Source organism: Macrobrachium nipponense, chromosome 24, assembly GCF_015104395.2.
Source record: "Macrobrachium nipponense isolate FS-2020 chromosome 24, ASM1510439v2, whole genome shotgun sequence".
NCBI lineage: Eukaryota > Metazoa > Arthropoda > Malacostraca > Decapoda > Palaemonidae > Macrobrachium > Macrobrachium nipponense.
The window spans coordinates 73,666,830-73,690,930 of NC_061091.1; the positions used below are offsets into that span (position 1 = coordinate 73,666,830).

General features: G+C 43.5%; 1 protein-coding gene across 2 annotated transcripts in view; it reads right to left on the bottom strand.

The window, feature by feature from the left end:
* LOC135205787 (tigger transposable element-derived protein 1-like) overlaps window positions 1–24,101 on the bottom strand; it is a 119,539-nt gene that overhangs the window by 57,740 nt on the left and 37,698 nt on the right. For both annotated transcript variants that reach the window (XM_064236927.1, XM_064236926.1), the window contains exons 3-6: window positions 9,285–9,515; window positions 8,654–8,958; window positions 8,074–8,259; window positions 7,382–7,504 (exon numbers count right to left, since the gene is read on the bottom strand). In XM_064236927.1, coding sequence (XP_064092997.1) covers window positions 7,382–7,504; window positions 8,074–8,259; window positions 8,654–8,958; window positions 9,285–9,515 — 845 coding nt within the window. The remainder of the gene's footprint in view (window positions 1–7,381; window positions 7,505–8,073; window positions 8,260–8,653; window positions 8,959–9,284; window positions 9,516–24,101) is intronic.

The window sequence follows — 24,101 nt, forward strand, 5'->3', positions numbered from 1 at the left end:
CCTATTTTGTTAGTTAAAACTCAAGAAAAACCCAATAAAAATTTTCCTACATGGTTTTTTTAATAGTTTTATCACAAAAAGTGCAATTTATGATGAAATTCATCAAAATAACCAGGAATTTGTGGATATTTATCATAGAAAAATACCGCGAATTTTCCGCGAATAATGCAGGGAAACGTTCCCGAGAGAAATCCGCGAATGTGTGAGTCCGCGAATCTGGAGAACGCGAATACGGGGGGTCTACTGTATACATATGTGTTTATATCACCAAACTTTTTCATATTAAGTCTCAAAGCAAATTCAACTCTAATATAAACAAAAATTTATGAATAAACGATTAACCAGAAAGAAATAATTTTAAAAATTATCATGAATGAAAGCAATAGCAATCAGTGACCAATTACGTGCCCTGCTAATTAATTCGAGTGGCCTGTGCTCAAATCTAAATCAGTAACCGATTACTTGCCCCGCTAATTGACTCGAGTGGCCTGTGTTCAAGTCTACATGACTCGAGTGGCCGCCTGTGCTCCAGAGCGACATGTGAGCTCGATGCTATCGGGTTAAATGTGGAACGTTCACATCTGCGTGATGCCAGGAAAATACCTCCGTACGCTGAGGCCATGTAAGCCTTCTCCGTATGCCGAGGCCCTGTAAGCCTTCTCCCCCAAAAGCCTCCTGAGGCAAACATTAACATCATTCTCTCCTTAACCCTTAAACGCCGAAGCGGTAAAATAAAAATTGTCTCCCGTGTGCCGGAGGTGTTTCGGAGTGAGCGCGGAAGCAGAAAAAATATTTTTTAAGAGTTCATTTTTGGCTCCTTTTTTTGTCATTGGCTGAAGTTTAGTATGCAACCATCAGAAATGAAAAAAATGATCATTATCATATATAAATAATGCAATATATGATAGCGCAAAAACAAAATTTCATATATAATTGTATTCAAATCGCGCTGTGTGCAAAACGGTTAAAGGTAACAAGTTACTTTTTTTCGTTGTAATGTAAACTAAATTGCGATCATTTTGGTATATAACACATTGTAAAACGATAAAAGCAACACAGAGAAAATATTATCACAAAATAATGCATGAATTCGTAACTCGCGGACATAAACAAATATGTTTTTCTAAAATTCACCATAAATCTAAATATTGTCCTAGAGACTTCCAATTTCTTTCAAAATGAAGACAAATGATTGAATACTACTATACTGTAAGAGTATTAGCTTACAATTGCAGTTTTTGACCATATCTGACGAGTTAAAGTTGACTGAATGTCGAATTTTTTTATATGTTTTTTTTATATGCAATTATTTTGGAAATTAGAAAAGCTACAACCTTCAAATATTTTTCGTTTTATTCTACATGAAATTACGCACATTTTCATATATAAAACTCTATGAAATGCCTAATATGAAACGGAGCAAATATTCCGAGAATGGGACGTACGCATTTCGGAGATTTGTGGCGGAGAATCCGCGCGCGGAGGGAAGGAAAGTTTTTTTTTAAATGCACCATAAATCTAAATATTGTGCTAGAGACTTCAAATTTGTTTCAAGATGAAGATAAATGACTGAATATTACTAGACTGTAAGAGTTTTAGCTTACAATTGCGTTTTTCGACCATTTCGGTAGAGTCAAAGTTGACCGAACGTGGTTTTTTTTTTCTATTTATCGTGATTTATATGCAAATATTTCAAAAATGGGAAAAGCTACTACCTTCAATTATTTTTTGTTGTATTCTACATGAAATTGTGCACATTTTCATATATAAAACTTTATGTAACGGCTAATTTAAAATGGTGCAAACATTACCACAATCGCATGTATGATTTTTTCGGAAGAGTTACCCCACGCTGACGTAAAGAAAATTTTATTTTTTTCATAAATTCACCATAAATCGAAATATTGTGCTAGAGACTTCCAATTTGTTGCAAAATGAAGGTAAATGATTGAATATTACTAGAATATAAGCGTTTTAGCTTACAATTGCGTTTTTCGACCCTTTCGGTAGAGTCAAAGTTGACCGAAGGTTGAAAATTTGTCACTTATCATTTTTTATATGAAAATATTTCAAAATTGATAAAAGCTACAACCATGGGTTGTTTTAGTTGTATTGTGCGTGAAATTGCGCACATTTCCATATATAAAACTTTATGTAACGGCTAATTTTAAAATGGTGCAAACATTACCACAATCGCATGTATGATTTTTTTCGGAAGAGTTACCACGCAGACGTAAGGAAAAAGTTTGTTCATAAATTCACCATAAATCAAAATATTGTGCTAGAGACTTCCAATTAGTTGCAAAATGAAGGTAAATGATTGAATATTACTAAAATATAAGAGTTTTAGCTTACAATTCCGTTTTTCGACCATTTCGGTAGAGTCAAAGTTGACCGAAGGTTGAAATTTTGGCACTTATCGTTATTTATATGAAAATATCTCAAAACTGATAAAAGCTACAATCATGAGTATTTATTTGTTGTATTATACATAAAAATGCACACATTTTCATATATAATACTCCATGTAACGGCTAATTTAAAATGGTACAAAAATTATGTCAAAGTGACGAAATAATTTCCGAGATGTCACAGATACTTTTTAGTGCGGCAAGAAAGAAATTTGCGCTTGCGGGCCTGCGTAACGATTGTAAACAAAACAACACCTTGATCTGTGAACTCCCAGCATCCCCCAAGGCACGTGATTCAAGAGTTTTCGGCTGGTAGGCCTAAAAGTATTTTTCCGCGAATTTTAAAAAAAACTTTTGTATGTCGACGTAAAATACGTCCAGTCAGCACCCGAGAGACAAAAAATGTCGACGTAAAATACATCCAGTCGGCGTTAAAGGGTTAATACTTTCAACCTCCACACTTTGTCTCTGCAAAGGAAAGTGATGAGTGTCGCAAACACTGTAAACTAAAATGCGTATTGGCCAATGCAACCGTTTGGCATAAAAGAATGTCTGTACATTCACAAATTACTTTAACCCTTAAATGCCGACTGGACGTATTTTACGTCAACATTTTTTGTCTCTCGGGTGCCGACTGGACGTATTTTACGTCAACATACAAAAGTTTTTAAAAAATTAGCGGAAAAATACTTTTAGGCCTACCAGCCAAAAACTCTTGAATCACGCGCCTTGGGGGATGCTGGGAGTTCACGGATCAAGGTGTTGTTTTGTTTACAATCGTTACGCAGGCGCGCAAGCGCGAATTTCTTTCTTGCCGCACTAAAAAGTATCTGTGACACATCTCGGAAATTATTTCGTCACTTTGACATAATTTTTGTACCATTTTAAATTAGCCATTACATGGAGTATTATATATGAAAATGTGCGCATTTTTATGAAGAATACAACAAAAAAATATTCATGATTGTAGCTTTTATCAGTTTTGAGATATTTTCATATAAATAACGATAAGTGCCAAATTTCAACCTTTGACACTATCGAAATGGTAGAAAAACGCAATTGTAAGCTAAAACTCTAATATTTTAGTAATATTCAATCATTTAACTTAATTTTGCAACTAATTGGAAGTCTCTAGCACAATATTTCGATTTATGGTGAATTTATGAAAAAACTTTTTCCTTACGTCCGAGCTATAACTCTTCCGAAAAAATCATACATGCGATTGTGGTAATGTTTGCACCATTTTAAATTAGCCGTTACATAAAGTTTTATATATGAAAATGTGTGCAATTTCATGCACAATACAACTAAAAACAACCCATGGTTGTAGCTTTTATCAATTTTGAAATATTTTCATATTAAAAATGATAAGTGACAAATTTTCAACCTTCGGTCAACTTTGACTCTACCGAAAGGGTCGAAAAACGCAATTGTAAGCTAAACCGCTTATATTCTAGTAATATTCAAGCATTTACCTTCAGTTTGCAACAAATTGGAAGTCTCTAGCACAATATTTCGATTTATGGTGAATTTATGAAAAAAATAACATTTTCTTTACGTCCGCGCGGTAACTCTTCCGAAAAAAATCATACGTGCGATTGTGGTAATGTTTGCACCATTTTAAATTAGCCATTGCATAAAGTTTTATATATGAAAATGTGCGCAATTTCATGTAGAATACAACAATAAATAATTGAAGGTTGTAGCTTTTCTCATTTTTAAAATATTTGCATATAAATCACGATAAATAGAAAAAAAACCACGTTCGGTCAACTTTGACTCTACCGAAATGGTCGAAAAACGCAATTGTAAGCTAAAACTCTTACAGTCTAGTAATATTCAGTCATTTATCTTCATCTTGAAACAAATTTGAAGTCTCTAGCACATTATTTAGATTTATGGTGAATTTAAAAAAAAATCTTTCCTTCCCTCCGCGCGCGGATTCTCCGCCACAAATCTCCGAAATGCGTATGTTCCATTCTCGGAATATTTGCTCCGTTTTATATTAGGCATTTCATAGAGTTTTATATATGAAAATGTGCGCAATTTCATGTAGAATAAAACGAAAAATATTTGAAGGTTGTAGCTTTTCTTATTTCCGAAATAATTGCATATAAAAAAAATATATATAAAAAATTCGACATTCGGTCAACTTTACCTAGTCAGATATGGTCGAAAACTGCATTTGTAAGTTAATATTCTTACAGTATAGTAATATTCAATCATTTTTCTTCATTTTGAAAGAAATTGGAAGTCTCTAGGACAATATTTAGATTTATGGTGAATTTTTGAAAAAAAATATTTGTTTACGTCTGTGCGTTACGAATTCATGCATTATTTTGTGATAATATTTTCTCTGTGTTGCTTTTATCGTTTTACGATGAGTTATATACCAAAATGATCGCAATTTAGTGTACATTACAACGAAAAAAGAAGTAACTCGTTACCTTCAACCGTTTTGCGCACAGCGCGATTTGAATACAATTATATATGAAATTTCGTTTTTGCGCTATCATATATCACATTATTTATATATGATAATGATAATTTTTTTCATTTCTGATGGTTGCATACTAAACTTCAGCCAATGACAAAAAAAGGAGCCAAAAATGAACTCTTAATCTTAAAAACTAAGCGCGCTGTGATTTTTTGAAAAAAATATTTTTTCCGCTTCCGCGCTCACTCTGAAACACTTCCGGCACATGGGAGACATTTTTTTTTTTACCGCTTCGGCGTTTAAGGGTTAAGGTAACTATACTTACCATTGGCTTGTGACTAATAGCCTATGGCTGGTAAACAAAATCCCAAAAGCAAGGTACGTCTAATCTAAGGGAATCATGTAACCTTCACGAATTACTTTTAAAAGGTAATTATAAACCGGGACTTGCATGTAGCCTAATCCCAGTAAGTAAATAATAAGTGCAAAGGTTCTATGATACAAGAATGGAATAACATTCAAGAATTATTTAAGGTAATTATAACCAGTGTCAGGCTAATGATCAATGGCCGATAAACAAAATAAACAAAAGCTTGGCCTAAAGGAATGATGTATAAAATCATGATTACTTACGGCAATTATTAACAACTACTTGCACATAGCATAAGCCCATTCAGTAAAACTTATATACAATAGTACTTGGCCTAATTGAATGCAGTTACATTTGTTGAATTTAGAAAGGTGGTTTTCTGCATATTTACTTGAGAGAAGTTTTCTTATAGTGTACCTGAAATAGCACTGCCATTTTCTTTCATACACTCAGGTTCCAATGTTTTTTCTGTTTTTTGTTTATTAAGTGTTTCCTCCTGTTTTTCTTACTTGAAGTGCTATATTGAAGTACAAGTAATTTAGTATTTGATATTTACAAGTTAACACATTTACGAGTATGAATTAAGCAACTAAATTTTCACAATGTACCTGTTATTATGTTTACTTAAGAGTTAAGTTGTTTTAATAAAATTAGAGTTTCACAACAAAAACATGGTGTTTCCTTGAGCCAGGCACTCTCCTCAATTCCTTTTACCTTCCTGCATGATGTGGGCTTAAAGAAACCCCCACAACATTCAAGGACTATTGCCGGAGAATACAAATATCCGGCTTGATGATAATTTGAATAAAACAAACAAAGGACAAGATTCATCCTGCTTGAGGCTACGGATGCGTTCCGGTGGTTGTGTAACACTACCGAAATCCGGTGATATAACCAGAAAACGCGCGGCAAGAAACAGAATGAAATATTTTGCTAAGTTGTTCCTAGTATTACAGTTGGGGGACGGCACTGTTACGTCTACGATGAACAATCGAAGCGCTACCCGCAAAATTTGAATTAGGCTACCGAACGTTGGAAACGATAGCTATATAATTACTGGGTAAGTATATACAAAATACCCCATTCACATGTTCAAACATCACTTCAAACACGTCTGTCGAACTGCATTCAACGAACCGTTTGACCGTGTAAACCCCCCTTTACTGATGCACAATAACAGTCATTAGCAGCTCGAAAAGTGTTCTCAGCTTCAGCTACAACTTTAAATTTATCAATATGTTTTCTGCTAATCTTGATCATTAGCAAACAAAATTAGTACCTAAAAATATATCAGTCCTATTATACACAAAGTCATTTATAACATAACTTCGGTAATTGTTACTATCGTACGATGGTTGAAATACGAGCCAAATCGGATGTTGTCATCCAATTCGGTTGCACTTAGCAAAACGTTGTTTCTTGTTAGGTTGTTCATGGCTGTACACATTTACCAAATGAGTAAAATGTTAAAACAAAACGTTGATAATTCTCTTTTGCTGTTTTTTTTTTTAAACTTATTTAACTAGATGGGATAAAGTTAGGCTTTTGTAATTTAGTCTGTCTCTCTGGCTGCTTGGTTGTACGCTGCTGGGGTGCACCCGTTATGAGCGAAATTAAAAAATATTTTCAAAACACTGTTGTATCAGTATTTGCTGACCCAATCATAAAATCGGATTATTGTATACGATGAATTATCATAACTCGAACATTACCTGTACAACCATACAGTTACCATAATTCCAAGATAATGGTACTCACAAAACTGATGTTCAGTCATGAACTGAACTGGCAGAAAAGAATTGAGCATTTCAGCTTTGTTGTACCTATTCTTTCCCCAAAGTGGGTGGGGCTAGTCACCTACAATAAAACAATAGAAGCATCACTGCGAATTTCAAAGTTCAGAATGTGATTTAAAAAATATTTTTAAAACAAATATTTCATACCACCTGTCATAAATTACAATGTCACTCTGGCTGCACATATTTAAAATAAGGTTTTCTAGAAACTAACCTCAAAGCCTTGTTATTTCCCTTGGATGAACAATGGTAATGACTTATTACTACTCAACTTAAATCTGCTATAATGAAAGTCTTTTGAGAAATAAATGACCTAAAATAAATATTTCAAACCATATGAAAAGCAGTTTACAATGGGAATACCTACTTCAGAATCCTGTCGTGTCTGAGGACCCTGTGAACCCAACACCCTCTCCACTAGAGGAATCTGACCAACAAATCTATATCTTGCCATGGGCTGGAAACACGGATACTCTGAGCCAAAGTTCACCTGTTGGAATAAAATGCATTTGGCCTCATGTGAAAAAGGTACATTGTGTTGAGTGTTCTGTGGTGAAGCATCCTAGAAAAAACAATTTGTCGAGAATAAAATAACAGTTTACATATTTTTGTGCCAAACTCACTGGATTGTATTTTTAACCTGTACCATTGCCCTATGAAACACACTCAACTTAAAAAGCCCCTACACTTCCCAGGCAAATCTACATCCTCTTAATGAGAGCAAGTATAACAGTTCTTAAAAATTTTTAAATAAAGAATAACAAACAATGACTAAGTTACAGGGCAGTAAACAGGAAGCAAATATGTTTAGGTCTATAAGAAGAAATATAGTAGAAATTCAACAGCCTAATGATTCACAAAAAAACAGAATGTAAAAAATGGCAAGATAGGTAACCTATAACAACTTCAAACTTCCCGTAAATATTAAATGCTTTATATATAAATAATGTAAAATATATTTCTTGTATAAACCCAAGAAGGAACAAACAAGGAAACGTTAACTTGTAACTTTCCTAGACGAAAATGAACAATAAAACTTTAAAAATTCCAGGTACAAACTTTGAAAGTACAATTCTTGGTCAAGATGTGAGGAAACAAAGCCTTTCCCCGTAGGCTATGACGAGACACTTCGTAGCACTTCCCAAAATTCTTCCCATTCACACTAAATGACATGGTGATGGGCTCCGAATCCATGTCCAAAAAGCAGCCTATGACATCACCTTTGCCGAAGGGCTGTCCATAATCCTGTAGAACAATATTGGTTATTATTAAACTTGGATTGTTTTGTAAAAATTTCCCTTGAATGACCCACTACAAATAGTACTACGAGTTCTTTGCACCATTTGTCTCACACCAACTATACTGTTTCCAGTCTCTTACTTTTCAACTGTTCCAAATGGTCTCAGTAACCTTATTTGTCTGTGTTCTTTGACATTGCTCTTCTTGAATTTCCCTTTCTTACCTAGGAAATCAATCTGGCAATCCCTGTACAAGTAGAAAAGTTTACCACATACTATTTATCCTTAGGCATGATAAAAATGCCTCATGGATTAGAACCCCATAGTAAAAGTTTCTTATTCTATAATCTTGGTAGTAAACTAGTGCAAAAACCATACAATTTTTCCAAGTCATATCTTACTTTGATTTTCAAATCTGTGGATGCCTTTGCTGTTCCATCATAACCATAGCTGAAGGGTTCCTCTCCAAGCGTCATTCCAGCATCATCAATGGACCACCCACATCGTACAATGTGAGGATGTTCTTCCCCTTCAAGGTGAGGAACTGCCAAGTGATCTTTTACTTTAACCTCATAGAATAAGCGACCACGCAGGAAGCCATATCTAGCACGAACTCCATGCCACGCATAAGCAAAATCTTCTGAAGTCATAGGTTTTGCACTCAAGAAGGTCTCCTTATCTATGATCAAACTCAAATCACGGTTGTCTGTGGAGTAAAAGTCACATATCACATGGCATCCCTATTCATAAATAAATGAATAAATACATCACAATGAATTTAAGGCAAGTTTTATTAAATTTATCAATGCTATAATTCCAAGATGATCAAATGAAGTTTAAAATTTCACAAGACTAGTGTAGCATTGAGTACTGCCTGGATCACTATTTTGTAGAAATGTAAGTCACAAACTGATCACTGAATGAAACATTCCATAGGCAGATGTTCTGCGTAACACCAATTATACAATATACAATTATAAAAGCAATTTCTTTGCTTCACCAAAAGAAAAACTTATACTAAAGCTAACTTACGCCAGTCAAGAATCACTGCCTCTTTATCATGATATGGAGCATCATCTGTATGTTTATCAGCACTTTCAGGACGACATCTCTTGGAATCTGGGGGTCCTCGCTGGTTGGATGCTTGCCGCTTCTCACCTCGTCTCTCTTCAAAGGGTTCTTGTTTTGGTTCAGCAAATTCATTAGCAGAAAAAGCCCTTGGCAGTGGACCTTGAAGATCAGTGCCTGGTTCCCTCTTAATACCTATAAAAATAGAAATATATTTCAATAATATCAATTATATCGCACATAATTAGAACTGCATACAAAACAAATACATTCCAATGACTAAAATCACATTTATCAAAAAGAGTGTAGCTGTGGGCAAAATCAAAATCTAGACCTATTCGAAAATCTCTTACTGGAAATATATGAGCCATACTCATGAACAAAACTACAATAAATCATCACAATAAAAGTAATGATATTAGAGTTATCTCTGATGCCCTTGTCCGTGCGTGACAGGACACAAAGCCAGTCCTCAGCACACTCTTCTGGTAAAGTAGAGTTGTCTTGGAACTCTTCACATGAGCTCCAACTCACCTACCTAAAAAACTCAAGACCATAAAAACCTTAGAAATATTCTTCAGTAAGTGATCAAGCTCCATCTATGAGAATATCACCTTCACCAACGAAAGAGCAGACCTATGTGACGAGTTAATGAGCCCAGAGAAGTCCCCCTGGGAGGAGGCAGCAACTGCCAAAGAAGGTGCTTCTTTTGTGGCATATGACAAATACCTCCTGCATGACAGCTAAAAAAGAGGAAAACCAAAAGAGGCCTTCCCTGGCTCTCTCTTCTCTGAGAGCCAACCTTTCATTTTGCACAATGCCTTCCTAGAAGGTGATGAAAGAACCATCTTAAGGAGCCTGGAAGAGTCAACAGGCTGGTTACTCAACATCAAGGTGGAAACGGGCAAATCTGGGGCCATAAGAGTAAAAAAGTCAGGAAAGCTTAGCAGCAAATACAGCAGCAGGGCTGGACACGCTGAGAGAGCTGTGTTCTAATCCATGTCTTCCTCTTCCGATGAGATCGGAGATGGGTACTTACGACTAGAGGAAGGGCACTTGGAGGCCAAGTACTGGCATTCTACCACAAGAAGGCTGAGGGCTGTGGGAAGGTTCTCTGAACCTTTTACAGGTCAGCGGAGAAGACCGGTCCGCATCTGCTACATGCCTTTTCAAAGAAAGGCCAAGACTCGTCCACAAAACACCACTGGCGCCTAATCAGGACTGGACCACAGTGCTCACAATTAAAATGATATTGTTATGATACAATAAAGTTTCATTCATACTTACTTGGCAGATATATACATAGCTAAAACTCCGTCGTCCCCGACAGAAATTCAAATTTCGCGCCACTCGCTACAGGTAGGTCAGGTGATCTACCGGCCTGCCCTGGGTGGCAGGACTAGGAACCATTCCCGTTTTCTATCATATTTTCTCTCTTCCAACTGTCTCCTTGCGGGGAGGCTGGGTGGGCCCTAATCGTATATATCTGCCAGGTAAGTATGTATGAAACTTTATTGTATCATAACAATATCATTTTCATACAATCAACTTACCTGTCAGATATATACATAGCTGATTGGCACCCTTCGGTGGAGGGTAAGAGAGCTACTTCTGGAATAGACAGGTAAACAACATATGTTGTAGGTACAAAAAACCTTGGTTCCTACCTGATAGGTGGTAGACTTTGTGGCTGTAGCCCAGGAGTCTGCATCACCTCAAGAAACTTTAGCGAGATATGTGATCTATGGCCAAGAGTTCTTGTGGGTCTGCCGAAGGGGTCTTATCCACTTACTCGGCAGAGCCTGAAAGGACTTTGTCAATGGGTGCTGATCCACTTATATGACAACACACCTTATGAAGGAGCACACAACCAATCCCGACCACCTGATCCTAACCACCATGTTAGTATTAATAATTGCTCCGAGTTATCCCCAAACTCTTCACAACAACCATAACTCCAAACCAAATTACACACGCACACATCAATTTTCAAAAAAAAAATTTAATGATACTCATCTAATAAAAGATATCACAAGAGTTCCTTACTGAACGAAAGTGACTGGCCGCCCGTGCAGCACCACCTGACACCTGTTCAGCAGAAGTCTAGAACATATCTATTAGACTTATGCATCATTTAAAGGATTGGTGTTAGCTCCTGTACCCAGGATTGTGCCCGCAGACACGAAAGGACCTAAAGAAAAACATTTCTCGTAGGTCACACGAACGTCCTTTAAATAGTGAGAAGCAAACACTGAATTACACCTCCAATATGTCGCTTCCAAGATATTCTTTAGTGACATATTTCTCTGAAAAGAGAGAGACGTAGCTACTGCTCTCACCTCATGAGCTCTCACTCTCAGGAGTTTCAAAGAGTCATCCGTGCAAGCCTTATGAGAGTCGGTAATGACGTTCCTAACAAAAAAGGCTAAAGCCGTTTTGGACATAGGTCTTGAAGGATCCTTCACCGAGCACCAGAGACCTTGTCTAGAACCTCCCAACTGTTTCTTTCTCTGCATGTAAAACTTTAGAGCCCTTACTGGGCAAAGAGACCTCTACGTTTCCCTGCCGGCGAGACCCAATAAGCCTTTAACTTCGAAGTTTCTCGGCCAAGGATTCGAAGGATTTCATTCTTCGCCAGAAATAAAGCTTTGAATGAACAGATGGCCGAGTCTAGTTTGAATGCCACTTTATCACTAAGGGCGTGCAGTTCACTAACTCTCTTAGCTGTCGCCAGTGACAAAAGAAACAAACATTTTCTCGTTAGGTCACGAAACGAGGCCATATGCAGAGGTTCGAATCTTCCCGAGGACAAGAACTTCAGGACCACGTCGAGGTTCCAGTTAGGGGGAGATGTATTCTTAGACTTAATGGTCTCAAAAGATCTAACCTGATCGTGTAGATCTCTATTATTTGCCAGATCTAGGCCTCTATTTCTAAAGACGGCCGAAAGCATACTCCTATAGCCCTTTATAGTGGCTACGGAGAGACGAGATTCCTCTCTCAAGAATAACAGAAAGTCGGCGATTTCTGTTACAGAGGTACTGGAGGAGGACAACTTCTTCGACTTGCACCACCTTCTAAATACTTCCCACTTAGACTGGTAAACTCGGATAGTGGAAGTTCTCCGGGCTCTAGCGATCGAGCTTGCAGCCTTGCGAGAAAAGCCTCTCGCTCTGACAAGTCTTTCGATAGTCGAAAGGCAGTCAGAGCGAGAGCGGGGAGGTTTTGATGAAACCTCTCGAAGTGTGGTTGTCTGAGAAGATCCATCTTTTGTGGGAGGGATCTGGGGAAGTCTACCATCCACTCCAGCACCTCCGTGAACCACTCTTGAGCTGGCCAAAAGGGGGCTATCAGGGTCATTTTCGTCCCCTTCGATGTCACAAACTTCCTGAGCACTTGCCCCAGAATCTTGAATGGGGGAAATGTGTATACGTCTACATGAGACCAATCTAGAAGGAAGGCGTCTACTGTTAGAGCTCTGGGGTCTTCTACTACTGAGCAAAAGACTTCCAGTCTTTTTGAGAGGAACGTGGCAAAGAGGTCGACATGAGGAGTCCCCCAAAGAGACCAGAGACTCCGACAAACTTCTGAGTGGAGGGTCCATTCGGTGTGAAGGACCTGGTTCCTCCTGCTCAGCCTGTCTGCCCTCACGTTCCTTACTCCTTGAACAAACCTCGTCAAGAGGGAGATGTTCCTCTGGGATGTCCACAAAAGAAGGTCTCTTGTGAGTTCGTATAGGGCATACGAGTGTGTCCCTCCTTGCTTTCGAATGTAGGGTAGGGCGGTTGTGTTGTCCGCATTCACTTGGACTACCTTGTTCATCACTAAAGGCTCGCAGCTCTTTAGGGCCAGGTGTACGGCAAACAGTTCTTTGCAATTTATGTGCCAGGACACTTGAAGTGCATTCCAGGTGCCTGACACCTCTCTCTTTCCCAAGGTTGCTCCCCAACCTTTTTCCGACGCGTCGGAAAACAATACAAGGTTCGGGTTCTGAGTCTCTAGGGAAGTACCCTTGTTCTCCTTCAGTGGGGGCAACCACCATTCCAAGTGGCGTCTCATCATTACTGGAATGGGAAAACTGTCCGAAAGAAGTCCTGTCTTCATGTTCCACGATCTTCTGAGGAAGAACTGAAGAGGACGGAGATGAAGTCTTCCTAGAGGAAAGAACTGTTTGAGCGAGGAAAGGGTCCCTAAAAGGCTCAACCATTCCCTCGCCGAAGTACGTTTTTTCCCTAAGAAGAGAGAGACTTTCTCTAAGCCTCTCGTTAGTCTCTCTTGAGAAGGAAATACTCGAAAACCCCGAGAACCCAACTGAATCCCCAGATAGACCAAGTTCTGGCTGGGGATCAGTTGGGACTTCTCGAGGTTCACGAGTAATCCTAAGGTCTTGATCAGGTTTAGTGTCAAAGCAAGGTCCTCCAAACACTGTCTCTCTGATTTTGCTCTGATGAGCCAGTCGTCTAGGTACAGAGAGATACTGATATCTTTCAGGTGAAGCTATCTCGCCACATTTTTCATCAGGCTTGTGAAGACCTGAGGAGCAGTGGAAAGGCCGAAACACAAGGCTCTGAATTGGAAGATCCTTCCCCCGGTCATGAAACGGAGGTACTTCTTCGACGAAGGATGAATCGGGACGTGAAAATAGGCATCTTGGAGATCCAGAGAAACCATCCAATCCCCTTGGCGAAGAGCCGCAAGGACTGACGCAGAAGTCTCCATGGAGAACTTCTGTTTCTGAACAAATTTGTTCAGAGAGCTGACGTCTAGAACTGGTCTCCAGCCCCCCGAGGCTTTCGCAACCAAGAAAAGGCGATTGTAAAACCCTGGGGAACTTTGATCCAGCACTAGTTCTATTGCTCTCTTGTCCCACATCTGATCCACCATTCGTTGAAGAGTATCTTTCAGCACAGGGTCCTTGTAATTGGCGGACAATTCCCGCGGAGTTGAAGTTAGGGGAGGATTGTCCAAGAAAGGAATGAGGTATCCTTTCTGTAGAACAGACATTGACTAAGCGTCTGTATCGATGAGTGTCCAGGCTTCCGCAAATCCCATGAGCCTGGCACCTACTGGTGTTTGGAGGAACGCAGCTTCACTTTCCCCTTTTAAAGGGACGGAAAGAAGCTCTACCTCTACTCTCAGTCGCTTTCCTTTTTGAGGGAGCTCTAGAGGGAGGACCTCCTCGAAAGGGCTGCAGAGGCGTATTAGCACCTTTCTTCTCTCCCACCCCCACTGGTCTCTTTTTCCTGGACGACTGAAGGAGATCCTGTGTCGCTTTCTCCGTCAGCGAACGGGAAATGTCCCTCACCAACTGCGAAGGGAACAAAAAGTCAGACCTGGGAGCGAATAACAATGCTGCCCTTTGAGAATGAGATACTGCTTTTGTCAGAAAAGCGCTAAAAACAGACCTCTTCTTCAATAGACCGGCTCCAAATAAAGAAGAGACTTCCCCTGAGCCGTCCTGTACCGCCTTGTCAATAAACGACAAGATCGAGAGGAGTACGTCCGGATCGAGGCCTTCCGAGGCATGGGCCTTCTTGGCCATCACCCCAAGGGACCAATCCAGGAAGTTGAAGACTTCCAAAACATGGAAGAGTCCCTTGAGGAGATGATCCAGCTCCGAAAGACCCCAAGTTATTCGTGCATTATGTAGGCTATGTCTCCTGGATGCGTCTACCAGACTGGAAAAGTCAGCTTCAGTCGAAGCTGGGAGAGAGAGACTTATATTCTCCCCAGTCTGGTACCAAATACCTCTCTTGCCCGTAAGTCTAGCGGGAGGCATGAAGAACACCGTTCTAACTAACTCCTTTTTGGTTAGCATCCAGCTATCCAGAGACTGAAGAGCTCTCTTCATAGAAATCGTCGGCCTCATCTTCAGAAAAGACGACGACTTTGGCGTCTTGGAGCACGAAAAAAGGGAGCGTGGAGAAGGAGGAGCGGCAGAGGTCAAGGCATCTCCGTATTCCTGAAGAAGGAGAGCTGTCTAAACCTTGTAGTTGGACAGCCCTTCTCTGCCGTGAGTCTCGTCTTCTGAGTCCTCTTCCAAGAAAGGATCAGAAGGAGAATTCAACTTCAAGTCTGGGTCTTCCTCCCCAATTTCTCTCTCTGCGGGAGACAAACTCCTAATTGGAGAGGGGCTAAGAGCGTGTACGGAGCCCCTATGAATCAAAGCAGACGTCTCGCGCCTGGTTGGCGCCTCGCGCCTCTCTGGCGCTTCATCCCTGTTTGGATGACGCTTGTCTGGCGCCTCGCGCCTGGCTGAATCCTCGCGCTTGGCTGACACTGCTCGCTTGGCAGACGTCTCACGTCTGGCTAAATCCTCGCGCCTGTTAGGCTGCTCGCACTTATCCAACGCTTCAATTCTATAAGACGCTTCTCGTCTGATAGAAAACTCGCGCTTGGCTGGCGCCTCGTGCTTGTTTGGCGCTCCATATCTGGCGTACAGCTCAGTATCAGGAGACATCTCACGCCTAGAAGACGCCTCACGTCTCACAGGAGCCTCACTCCTGGCGGGAGAAGGAAAACGAGACTTCTTGACAGGAAGCCTCACATCCTTCCTACGAGGAGGATCCTTCGAAAGAACTCCAACCAAGGCGGATAACTGTTCTTGGACAGCCAAGAGAATCCTCTTGGAAGCCTCTCCGGCGTCCTCTTCAACGGGAGAGGGAGACCTCGAAGGAGTTTTGTCAAAGCCAGGAGACGTCAAAACCCTCTTAGCTTTCTTGATCGAGGGAGGCGCTTCTTCAGAAAAGCGTTCAGGGCTAGAATCCAATACAGGTTCTTTCCAGTGCCTTTTCAGGGGCCTGGAAAGGTCCGAATCCTTCCACCCTCGTTTAGGTGAGGGAGAAGTGGACGAAGAGAAGCACTCTCGGAGGACGCTTTTTCTATAGCGATCCTGAGCAGTCTGTCGAGCTACAGAGCCTGCTGAAGGGACGCCTGACCGGGGGGAATTCTCCACAACCTCCGTAAGGCTTTCGACTTTTCTTCTCCTCTGGGCATGGGAGCTTGAAAGAGGTCTAGGCCTGGGAGCGTCGCAGAGACGGTCAGACGCCCCCTCCACAACACTGGGGGCACTCACTTCACTAAATGTGTCACTATCACAATCCTTACCTTTCATGGCAGCCATTTTGGATTTCATCCTCTGAAGTGTAGCTTTCAGATCAGCGATTTCTGAGGCCGAATCTGAATGCAAAGCTTGTGAGGGCCCTGATACAGAATTAGAATCATATGCATAGTTTAAAGAAGGGTTAGAATCGTTAAAAGGCTCAATAGGCCTTGTACTACCCGCACTCTTAGATGCAGCCCTTCTCACTCTATCCCTCTCTAACTTCTTCAGATAAGAAGTTAGAGTCTTCCATTCCTCAACATTCAACCTCTCACACTCATGACAGGTGTTAGTCAAAGAACAGTCAAAACCTCTACATTTACGGCATACAGTGTGAGGATCAACCGAAGCCTTCGGTATCCTCACCTTGCAGCCTACATTCACATACACTCTCACACAACCATTTGAATCAGACATTCTTGAAGAAAAATCAAAAGCAAGTCCAAATCCAGTCCACAGTAGCGAATGCCAAAACAACGATCCAGGTACGTCACCAAAAAGTCCAATAAAGATGATCAATTGCCTTGAAAAGCGAATTCCAGTCAGGAGGTAGTAACAACAATGTTGATACCACCGGAAACAGAGAAAATATGATAGAAAACGGGAATGGTTCCTAGTCCTGCCACCCAGGGCAGGCCGGTAGATCACCTGACCTACCTGTAGCGAGTGGCGCGAAATTTGAATTTCTGTCGGGGACGACGGAGTCTTAGCTATGTATATATCTGCCAGGTAAGTTGATTGTATGAAAACTGAATTTCTGGTCAAACCTTGATTCAACACGAGGTTCCCGTCGTCCAGCCACCAGGCTAGGTCCTGCCTCACCTCCACCGTGAGGGACACGGAGAAGAAAGGCGGGTCTCTTGCCTGTGACCAACACTCCTTTAGTCTCCACTGAAAAGACCGCAGGTGAAGACGTCCGTGAGGAACTAACTTCTCGAGAAACGACAGGTGACCGATCACAACCTGCCACTGTTGAGCTGGCTGCTCCTGTCGAGACAGGAACTGTCTTGCTGCCTCCCTGAACCTGCTGATCCGCGAATCTGCGGGGAAGACTCGCCCTGCTACCGTGTCGATCAGCATGCCCAGGTACTTCATCCGTAATTCACTACGATCCCCAGATCGCAGCAGAATTCGAGGAGTCGGTCCCTGTCCTGTAGCAACTGCGAGCGGGAGCTCGCCAAGACTAGCCATTCGTCGAGATACCTCAGAATACGTATCCCTACCGAGTGGGCCCAAGTCGACACCAGCGTGAACACCTGTGGGGCAGTTGAGAGACCGAAACAAAGTGCCCTGAATTGGTACACCGTCCCGTCGAGGATGAAGCGGAGGTACTTCCTGGAGGATTGATGGATGGATATCTGGAAATACGCGTCCTTCAGATCCACAGAAAGCATGAAGTCGTTCTCCCTGATGGAATCGAGCACTGATCGTGCTGTTTCCATCGTGAGCCGAGTCTGGTGAACGAATCAGTTCAAAGGAGAGAAATCTATCACCATGCACCAGGCCCCCGAGGACTTCTCCACCAGGAAAAGTTGACTGTAGAAGCCCGGCGACTGATCCCATACGATCTCCACAGCATGTTTGCTCAGCATGGCTTCTACTTCCTGCTGAAGCGCTACGTCCTTGGACGAACCAGGAACGTACGTCTGAAGATGGAACGGGTTGGAGGTGAGGGGTGGCCGAGACTCGAAGGGTAGTAAATATCCCTCCCAAAGAATGTTCACTATCCTGGTCTCTGCTCCGTAGCGCTGCCATGTTGCCCAATGGCTCACCAGGCACGCCCCCCCCCCCCCCCCCCCCCCCACTTCCGGCAGCAGGTGAGGGAGAACGCTGTCCCTAGCGTTTCCTGCCTCTCTTCGGCTTCTTCTTCCCAGATCCTCCTCGAGAGAAGGACTGTGAGGAGGGCTGGTTACGGTTGCTCCTTACCGAAGAAGTCGAAGGCATAGTCTTTCCTCTCTGCTTCAACGAAGCAATCGTCTTAGCCGCAGAGGAAGCGCTAGCTAAACTCTTTGGCTTAGCCGCAGTCGCTCGAGGTTACCCAGCCACCTTTGAGACTGCCTGGTGGACCAGATGGTCACTGTCATCAGTGTGCTGTTGTTCCACCGCAGCGTCCACCATCTCTCTGGGGAAGAGAGAAGAGGAACTCCGCACCGGTCCATTGCTAAGACCCAATGCCGCCTCTCGCCCAGCCGCCCTGGTCACTCGGGTGAGGACAGCGTCCCTACGCCGAAGAACCAGGTTGGCCCACAGGTTAGCCATCTGGTGGGCCAGGTAGGAGATGGCCCTACCTCCAGACTGGCACAGTCTCACAAAAGCCAGATCCCCTTCAGGAGTGATATTTCCCCAAGGAGGCCGCGGTTTTCGACACTGTGAGGGACCACAGGTCGAGGCAGGAGACTGCTTGGAATGCTGCCATAGCGGTAGAGTCCAAGGCAAGTGCCTCTTACTGTGAGAACCAGAGGTTCTCCGACAGGAGCTGCTGCAGAGACACCCCCAGAGTTAGCCTAGCCAGCTCCGGGTTAACCTGTTTGGGCGGCAGAGGATCTTCTGAAGGCACGTAGAATCTCCTCTGTCGTGGTAGAGGTGGGGAAGGAGCTTGGATGACCTACCGGACTGAAGCGAACCCTCCTGTCCGGAGACAAGAGCGTCCACCTGGCTCAGCACACTGTCAGCCAAGGCTGATTGTGGCAGACCCACTGTCGTCCTGGGTTCCTTTTTGGGACCCCAGAACGACTCCAAACCCAATGTGGGCTCGGACGGTGGGAGCGGCGATCCTTCCCCGAGATCGTTGTACTGAGGAATCAGCGCAATAACCTCTGAAAACGACCTCTGGATCTCGGGAGTGACTGCATCCTGCGGAGATGGACCATCAAGCCCGTCCAGCGAGAACGCCTCCCGAGAACCTCCTCCTGCCACAGGAGGAACCACAACAGACACTTCATGGTCTCCTCCTGCCACTTGCGCATATGATCTGGTCGATCTGAGGACCGTGCCAGGTTCATAGGGCGTCGTGGGGAGATCGCGAGGGGAAGCCCGGGGAAGTTGAATGGATAGGAGAGGAAGACCTGCCGCTCTCCCCACGCCCACCGGCAGAACCAGTGTGCTGAGGGGGCTGCAGGCGGTCGCCAACCCGCGGTGGCGATCGAGCTGCAGGCCTAGTTGAGCGGCTGGACTGAGAACAGCGGCGACGGTCCCAAGCGTCAGAAGAGCTGCTGCTAGTCCCCCTCTCCGCCCGGTCCTGGTGGGAGCGGCGGTCAGGGGACCGGCAGAGTCCGCTGTCGCAGTGGGATCGAGGCCTGTCCTCACGGTGCGCCATGTCGCTTGGACCAGCCGAGGCTGGTTCAGGCGACCGAGGGGACCGCTTCCTTGCCTCAGCCCGCGACCCGGCTGGGACTGTTGCGTTAAACCTGGGTACCTGCAGCTTGCTATGAGAGCGATCGCTGGCCTGGTGGGAGTCACCTGGATCACTTCCGCCCCGTGCCTGGATCCTGGCGCCGAGTGGACTCAGTTGCCTGGTTCTTGGCTGCACGGTCACCGGTGGGCGACCGTACACACAGTACCTCTCGCGAACGAGAGGCTGAGACGGTACCTGGCGCCGAGGCAGAGCTCTGGCACCAGGCGAAGAGGTACCAGTGTTAGCCGGTGCTTCTCCGGTCCCCGTCTTCTTCCTTGCGGAAGCCCCAACCTTCCCACTGGAGTGGGAAGGACCCTTAGAAGTCTCAGAGTGAGCCTTCTTAAGGGGGGAGGAGGCGACCTTCTTCTTAGGCTGTGGGGCCCTAGAAGTTGAAGAGGAAGCGGCGGCAGACGATGACGAAGAAGACAATGATGACGACGACGACAACGAAGAAGACGATGATGACGACGACGACACCTTCCTCCTCTTCTTCTTCGTCAGCTTCTTCAGGACCACCATCAGGTCTTCCATCCAGGACGGAGCCGGGGCAGTTGCGGAAGTAACAGGGCCCGACTGCACCTGTCCGGAAGGACATGGGGTGGGAGCAGCAACACCATGAGCAGGAACAACGGCGGCAGGAACTGGTACTGGAACTGGAGCGGCAGAGTGGACAGGAACAGGAGGCGGGGCAGGAACTAGCGGCATCCTATACACAGGTGGCAGGTCCAGCGGAGAGCTCTTAGGACACCGGAAGTCAGGGGCTGAGGCGAGAGCGGCAAAACCAGGTGGCGGCGTCACAGCGGGCTTCCTCACCTCCGTCAGCGGCGTCTGCACAGCGGCTGTCGGGGTCACCGTGGCTACGTGCTGTGTGTACACCAGGTGCGGTGGCGCAGCGTAGCCAGGCGTGGATACCGTCGTTGTAGTGGTGGTGGGCAAGGTGACTCAGCAGCCCTTGAATCGTCGGTGTCCCCTGGAGCCCCAGTAAGTACCAGGCCCGGCCAAGATTGTCACCTGTGGCAAGCAAACGTGAAGAAGGGAACAGAGTCGGGTTAGTAAAGGGGGGGGAGAAGATCCCAACCCGAGCGAACAGAAGACCCCAAATACAGCTGGATGTCGGGGTACCTCAACACCCCCTCTACGCTTGACTGATCGAGCGAAGAGAAGGAACGAGATACTTCCCCCGAAGGGGAAGGATCCATATGAGGGAGCTGAGATAGAGGGAAGAAAGAGGAAGACGTGTCTGTGACCAGGGAAGCAATCGGAGAATCCGACGACGACTCCCCCAATAGCGCTCCCACTGCTCCTCCAACCAAGAAACACATACATCACGTCTCGGTACGAGAGCAATCTCGCCCTCTACATCGAGTACAAAACTCATGAGGGTCAACCTCAACAGAGGACCGAAAGGCCCCACACTTACGGCCCTCCACACCAGGGCACAATCTGCGGCTGATGGGGGGGCATGAGGGTCTCTCCGGTTCTCGGGATTCCACAGCGAAGTTCAAACACTATGAAAACACAAAAAAACACACGTATTTACGTATCCTTTTGCACAATCACAGTACTAATAGAAAAAGCCAAAAGAAAATCTTCACGCAGTGAAGCACACAAAGCATATGACGATAGCGGGCAGAGAGGCGAACAACATGTCTGTCTCCGTCGGCAGCCGAAAGCAAAGTGACTCCTATCCTCGCAGTCGAGCTGACCGCAAACTGCGGGACAAGCAGTTAACTACCGAACTCCCTTGTTCGAAGCTTACGACTGGTTCAGCTGCTGCTAAGTACCATTCCTATTGTTAAAGGACCGAGGGTTTGTATACGTACCGGAACAAGCAACCATACTACATTTAATCACAAGACACAAACAGTACAGGCAGTCCCCGGTTATTGGTGGGGGATCTGTTCCAACCACTTAATGAGAACCAAAAAATCACAATTTTTGAAAGTAAATTGTATTTTTCCTAACTATACAAACCTGAGGTTCTTTACATAAGGAATTACTTTCGGTGTAGCTGGAATTATGGTGTTAAATTCTTGAACAAGGTGGTTAGGCAGTAACTACTGTGTGGCAGGCGGGTAGGCCATCGGATATAAACACTCCATTTTGCCTTTCGGCCCAGGTTCAGATTGAGGGGTGGCATGAGGTGGGCATATATGTAAAGGACCTCAGGTTTGTATAGTTAGGAAAAATACAATTTACTTCCAAAAATTGTGATTTGTTCCTACACGATATACAAACCCTCGGTCCTTTACATAAGGAAGACTCACTGATTGGTGGGAGGAATATGAGTGAGCCTCTACAACTGACTGGAGTTTTGCGCACCTAGGCCACTCCTCCTGGTCGTAAGAGCGAGGAGGAGTGCCCTGCCCCTGACAACTTGATCAGAGTATAGGAGCTGCATGATCAAGAGTCAGACTTCTGGGCCTTTTCGAAATGAGTGAGGAATCGTAACTCATCTAAATATTCTGTGAGGAATATTTAGAGTTGGAGGCATTAATGCAAAGTTCTGGAAGGGTTTGCATTATTGCCAGTCTCCTTCCTCCCCTTGCTAGAGGAAGGAGCGGGATTGCTTCTATGATTCTGATAAGAAACATAAAAAGGATGCTCTATGTGTAAGCTTACCCCATCAATCGCCCGACCAGCCAGTGTAAGTTTGATTCCTATCCTCAACCCGAAGGAAGAGGAGTGGAAGGACGAGGTTGGGAAGGTGGAGAGGCCAGTCACTCTCGCATCCTTCTTACCTCTAGAACAGCACACCATAGGCGAGATGCAACTTGTCCTCTTGAAGGAGCTGGGTAAGCAAAAACAACCTGCAAGCATCCACCACTGGTCCAAGGAAATGAGGTTCCAAGGACCTGTGAGCAGGCCTGAAGGGAAAGATAAATATGGTTGCAATGAGACCTTATCTATCTTCCTGTCCACCATATTCTTCGGAGTGATGACAAGTACCCATCCACTGGACTATCCAACTGCAGAGAAGTCTCTCACGGTCTCGTAATATTCGGAGAAAGACGTGTCATCGGACACTTCTGCAATGGCAGTCCGCAGCGGATAAAGACACCGACACTCCATGGTGGGTGTCGATCCTTATGGGTACAGCAACACGCCAATAGGACAAATTAATGACTGATCTGGATCAACCAATACAAATTCCACAGCATAGCTCATGACGATCTCGGACTCTTCAACAGCTGCCGACTGACTGCGCTCAGTGTGAGCCGTCATGCATCCGAGACGTAGTCACATGATACTCGCTTTTTGAAGGGTTATGCCGAGAAACCATACAAATCGTCTATCTTGTTCGCCACCGATGTTGGGAGACAAGATGATGATTCTCTCAAGGCATGCGGCCACCAGACGCTGGTCAATTGCCTTCTAGAGACTGAGGTCCCTGATGGCAAGACAGAAGTTCTCATAGTAGTTGAATCTCAATTAGCCCTTAAACGCCGAAGCGGTATTTTAAAAATTGTCTGCCATATGCCGGTGGCATTCACGAGTGAGCGCCGAAGCGGAAAAATTTTTTTTTTTTCAAAAAATCACAGCACGCTTAGTTTTCAAGATTAAGAGTTCATTTTTGGCTCCTTTTTTTGTCATTGCCTGAAGTTTAGTATGCGACCATCAGAAATGAAAAAAATATCATTATCATATATAAATATTGGGATATATGACAGCGCGAAAAAAAATTTCATATATAATTGTATACAAATCGCGCTGTGAGCAAAATGGGTAAAGCTAATGAGTTAATTTTTTTTTTATTGTACACTAAATTGTGATAATTTTGGTATATAACACATTGTAAAACGATCAAGGCAACACAGAGAAAATATTATCACAAAATGATGCATGAATTCTTAACGAGCGGACGTAAAAAAAAAGCTGTTTTCAAAAATTCACTAAAAATCAAAATATTGTGCTGGAGACTTCCCGTTTGTTGCAAAATGAAGGTAATTGATTGAATATTACTAGACTGTAAGTGTTGTAGCTTACAATTGCAGTTTTCTACCATTTCGGTTGAGTTAAAGTTGACCGAAGGACGAATTTTTTCTATCGTTATTTATATGAAAATATTTCAAAACTGATAAAAGCTACAACCAAAGGTTTTTTGTTGTATTATACATGAAATTGCACACATTTTCATATATAAAACTTTATGTAATGGCTAATTTAAAATGGTGCAAACATTACGACAATCGCACGAAAAAATTTATGGTTTTTTCGGAAGAGTTACCGTGCGGACGTAAGGAAAAAGTTTATTTCATAAATTCACCATAAATCAAAATATTGT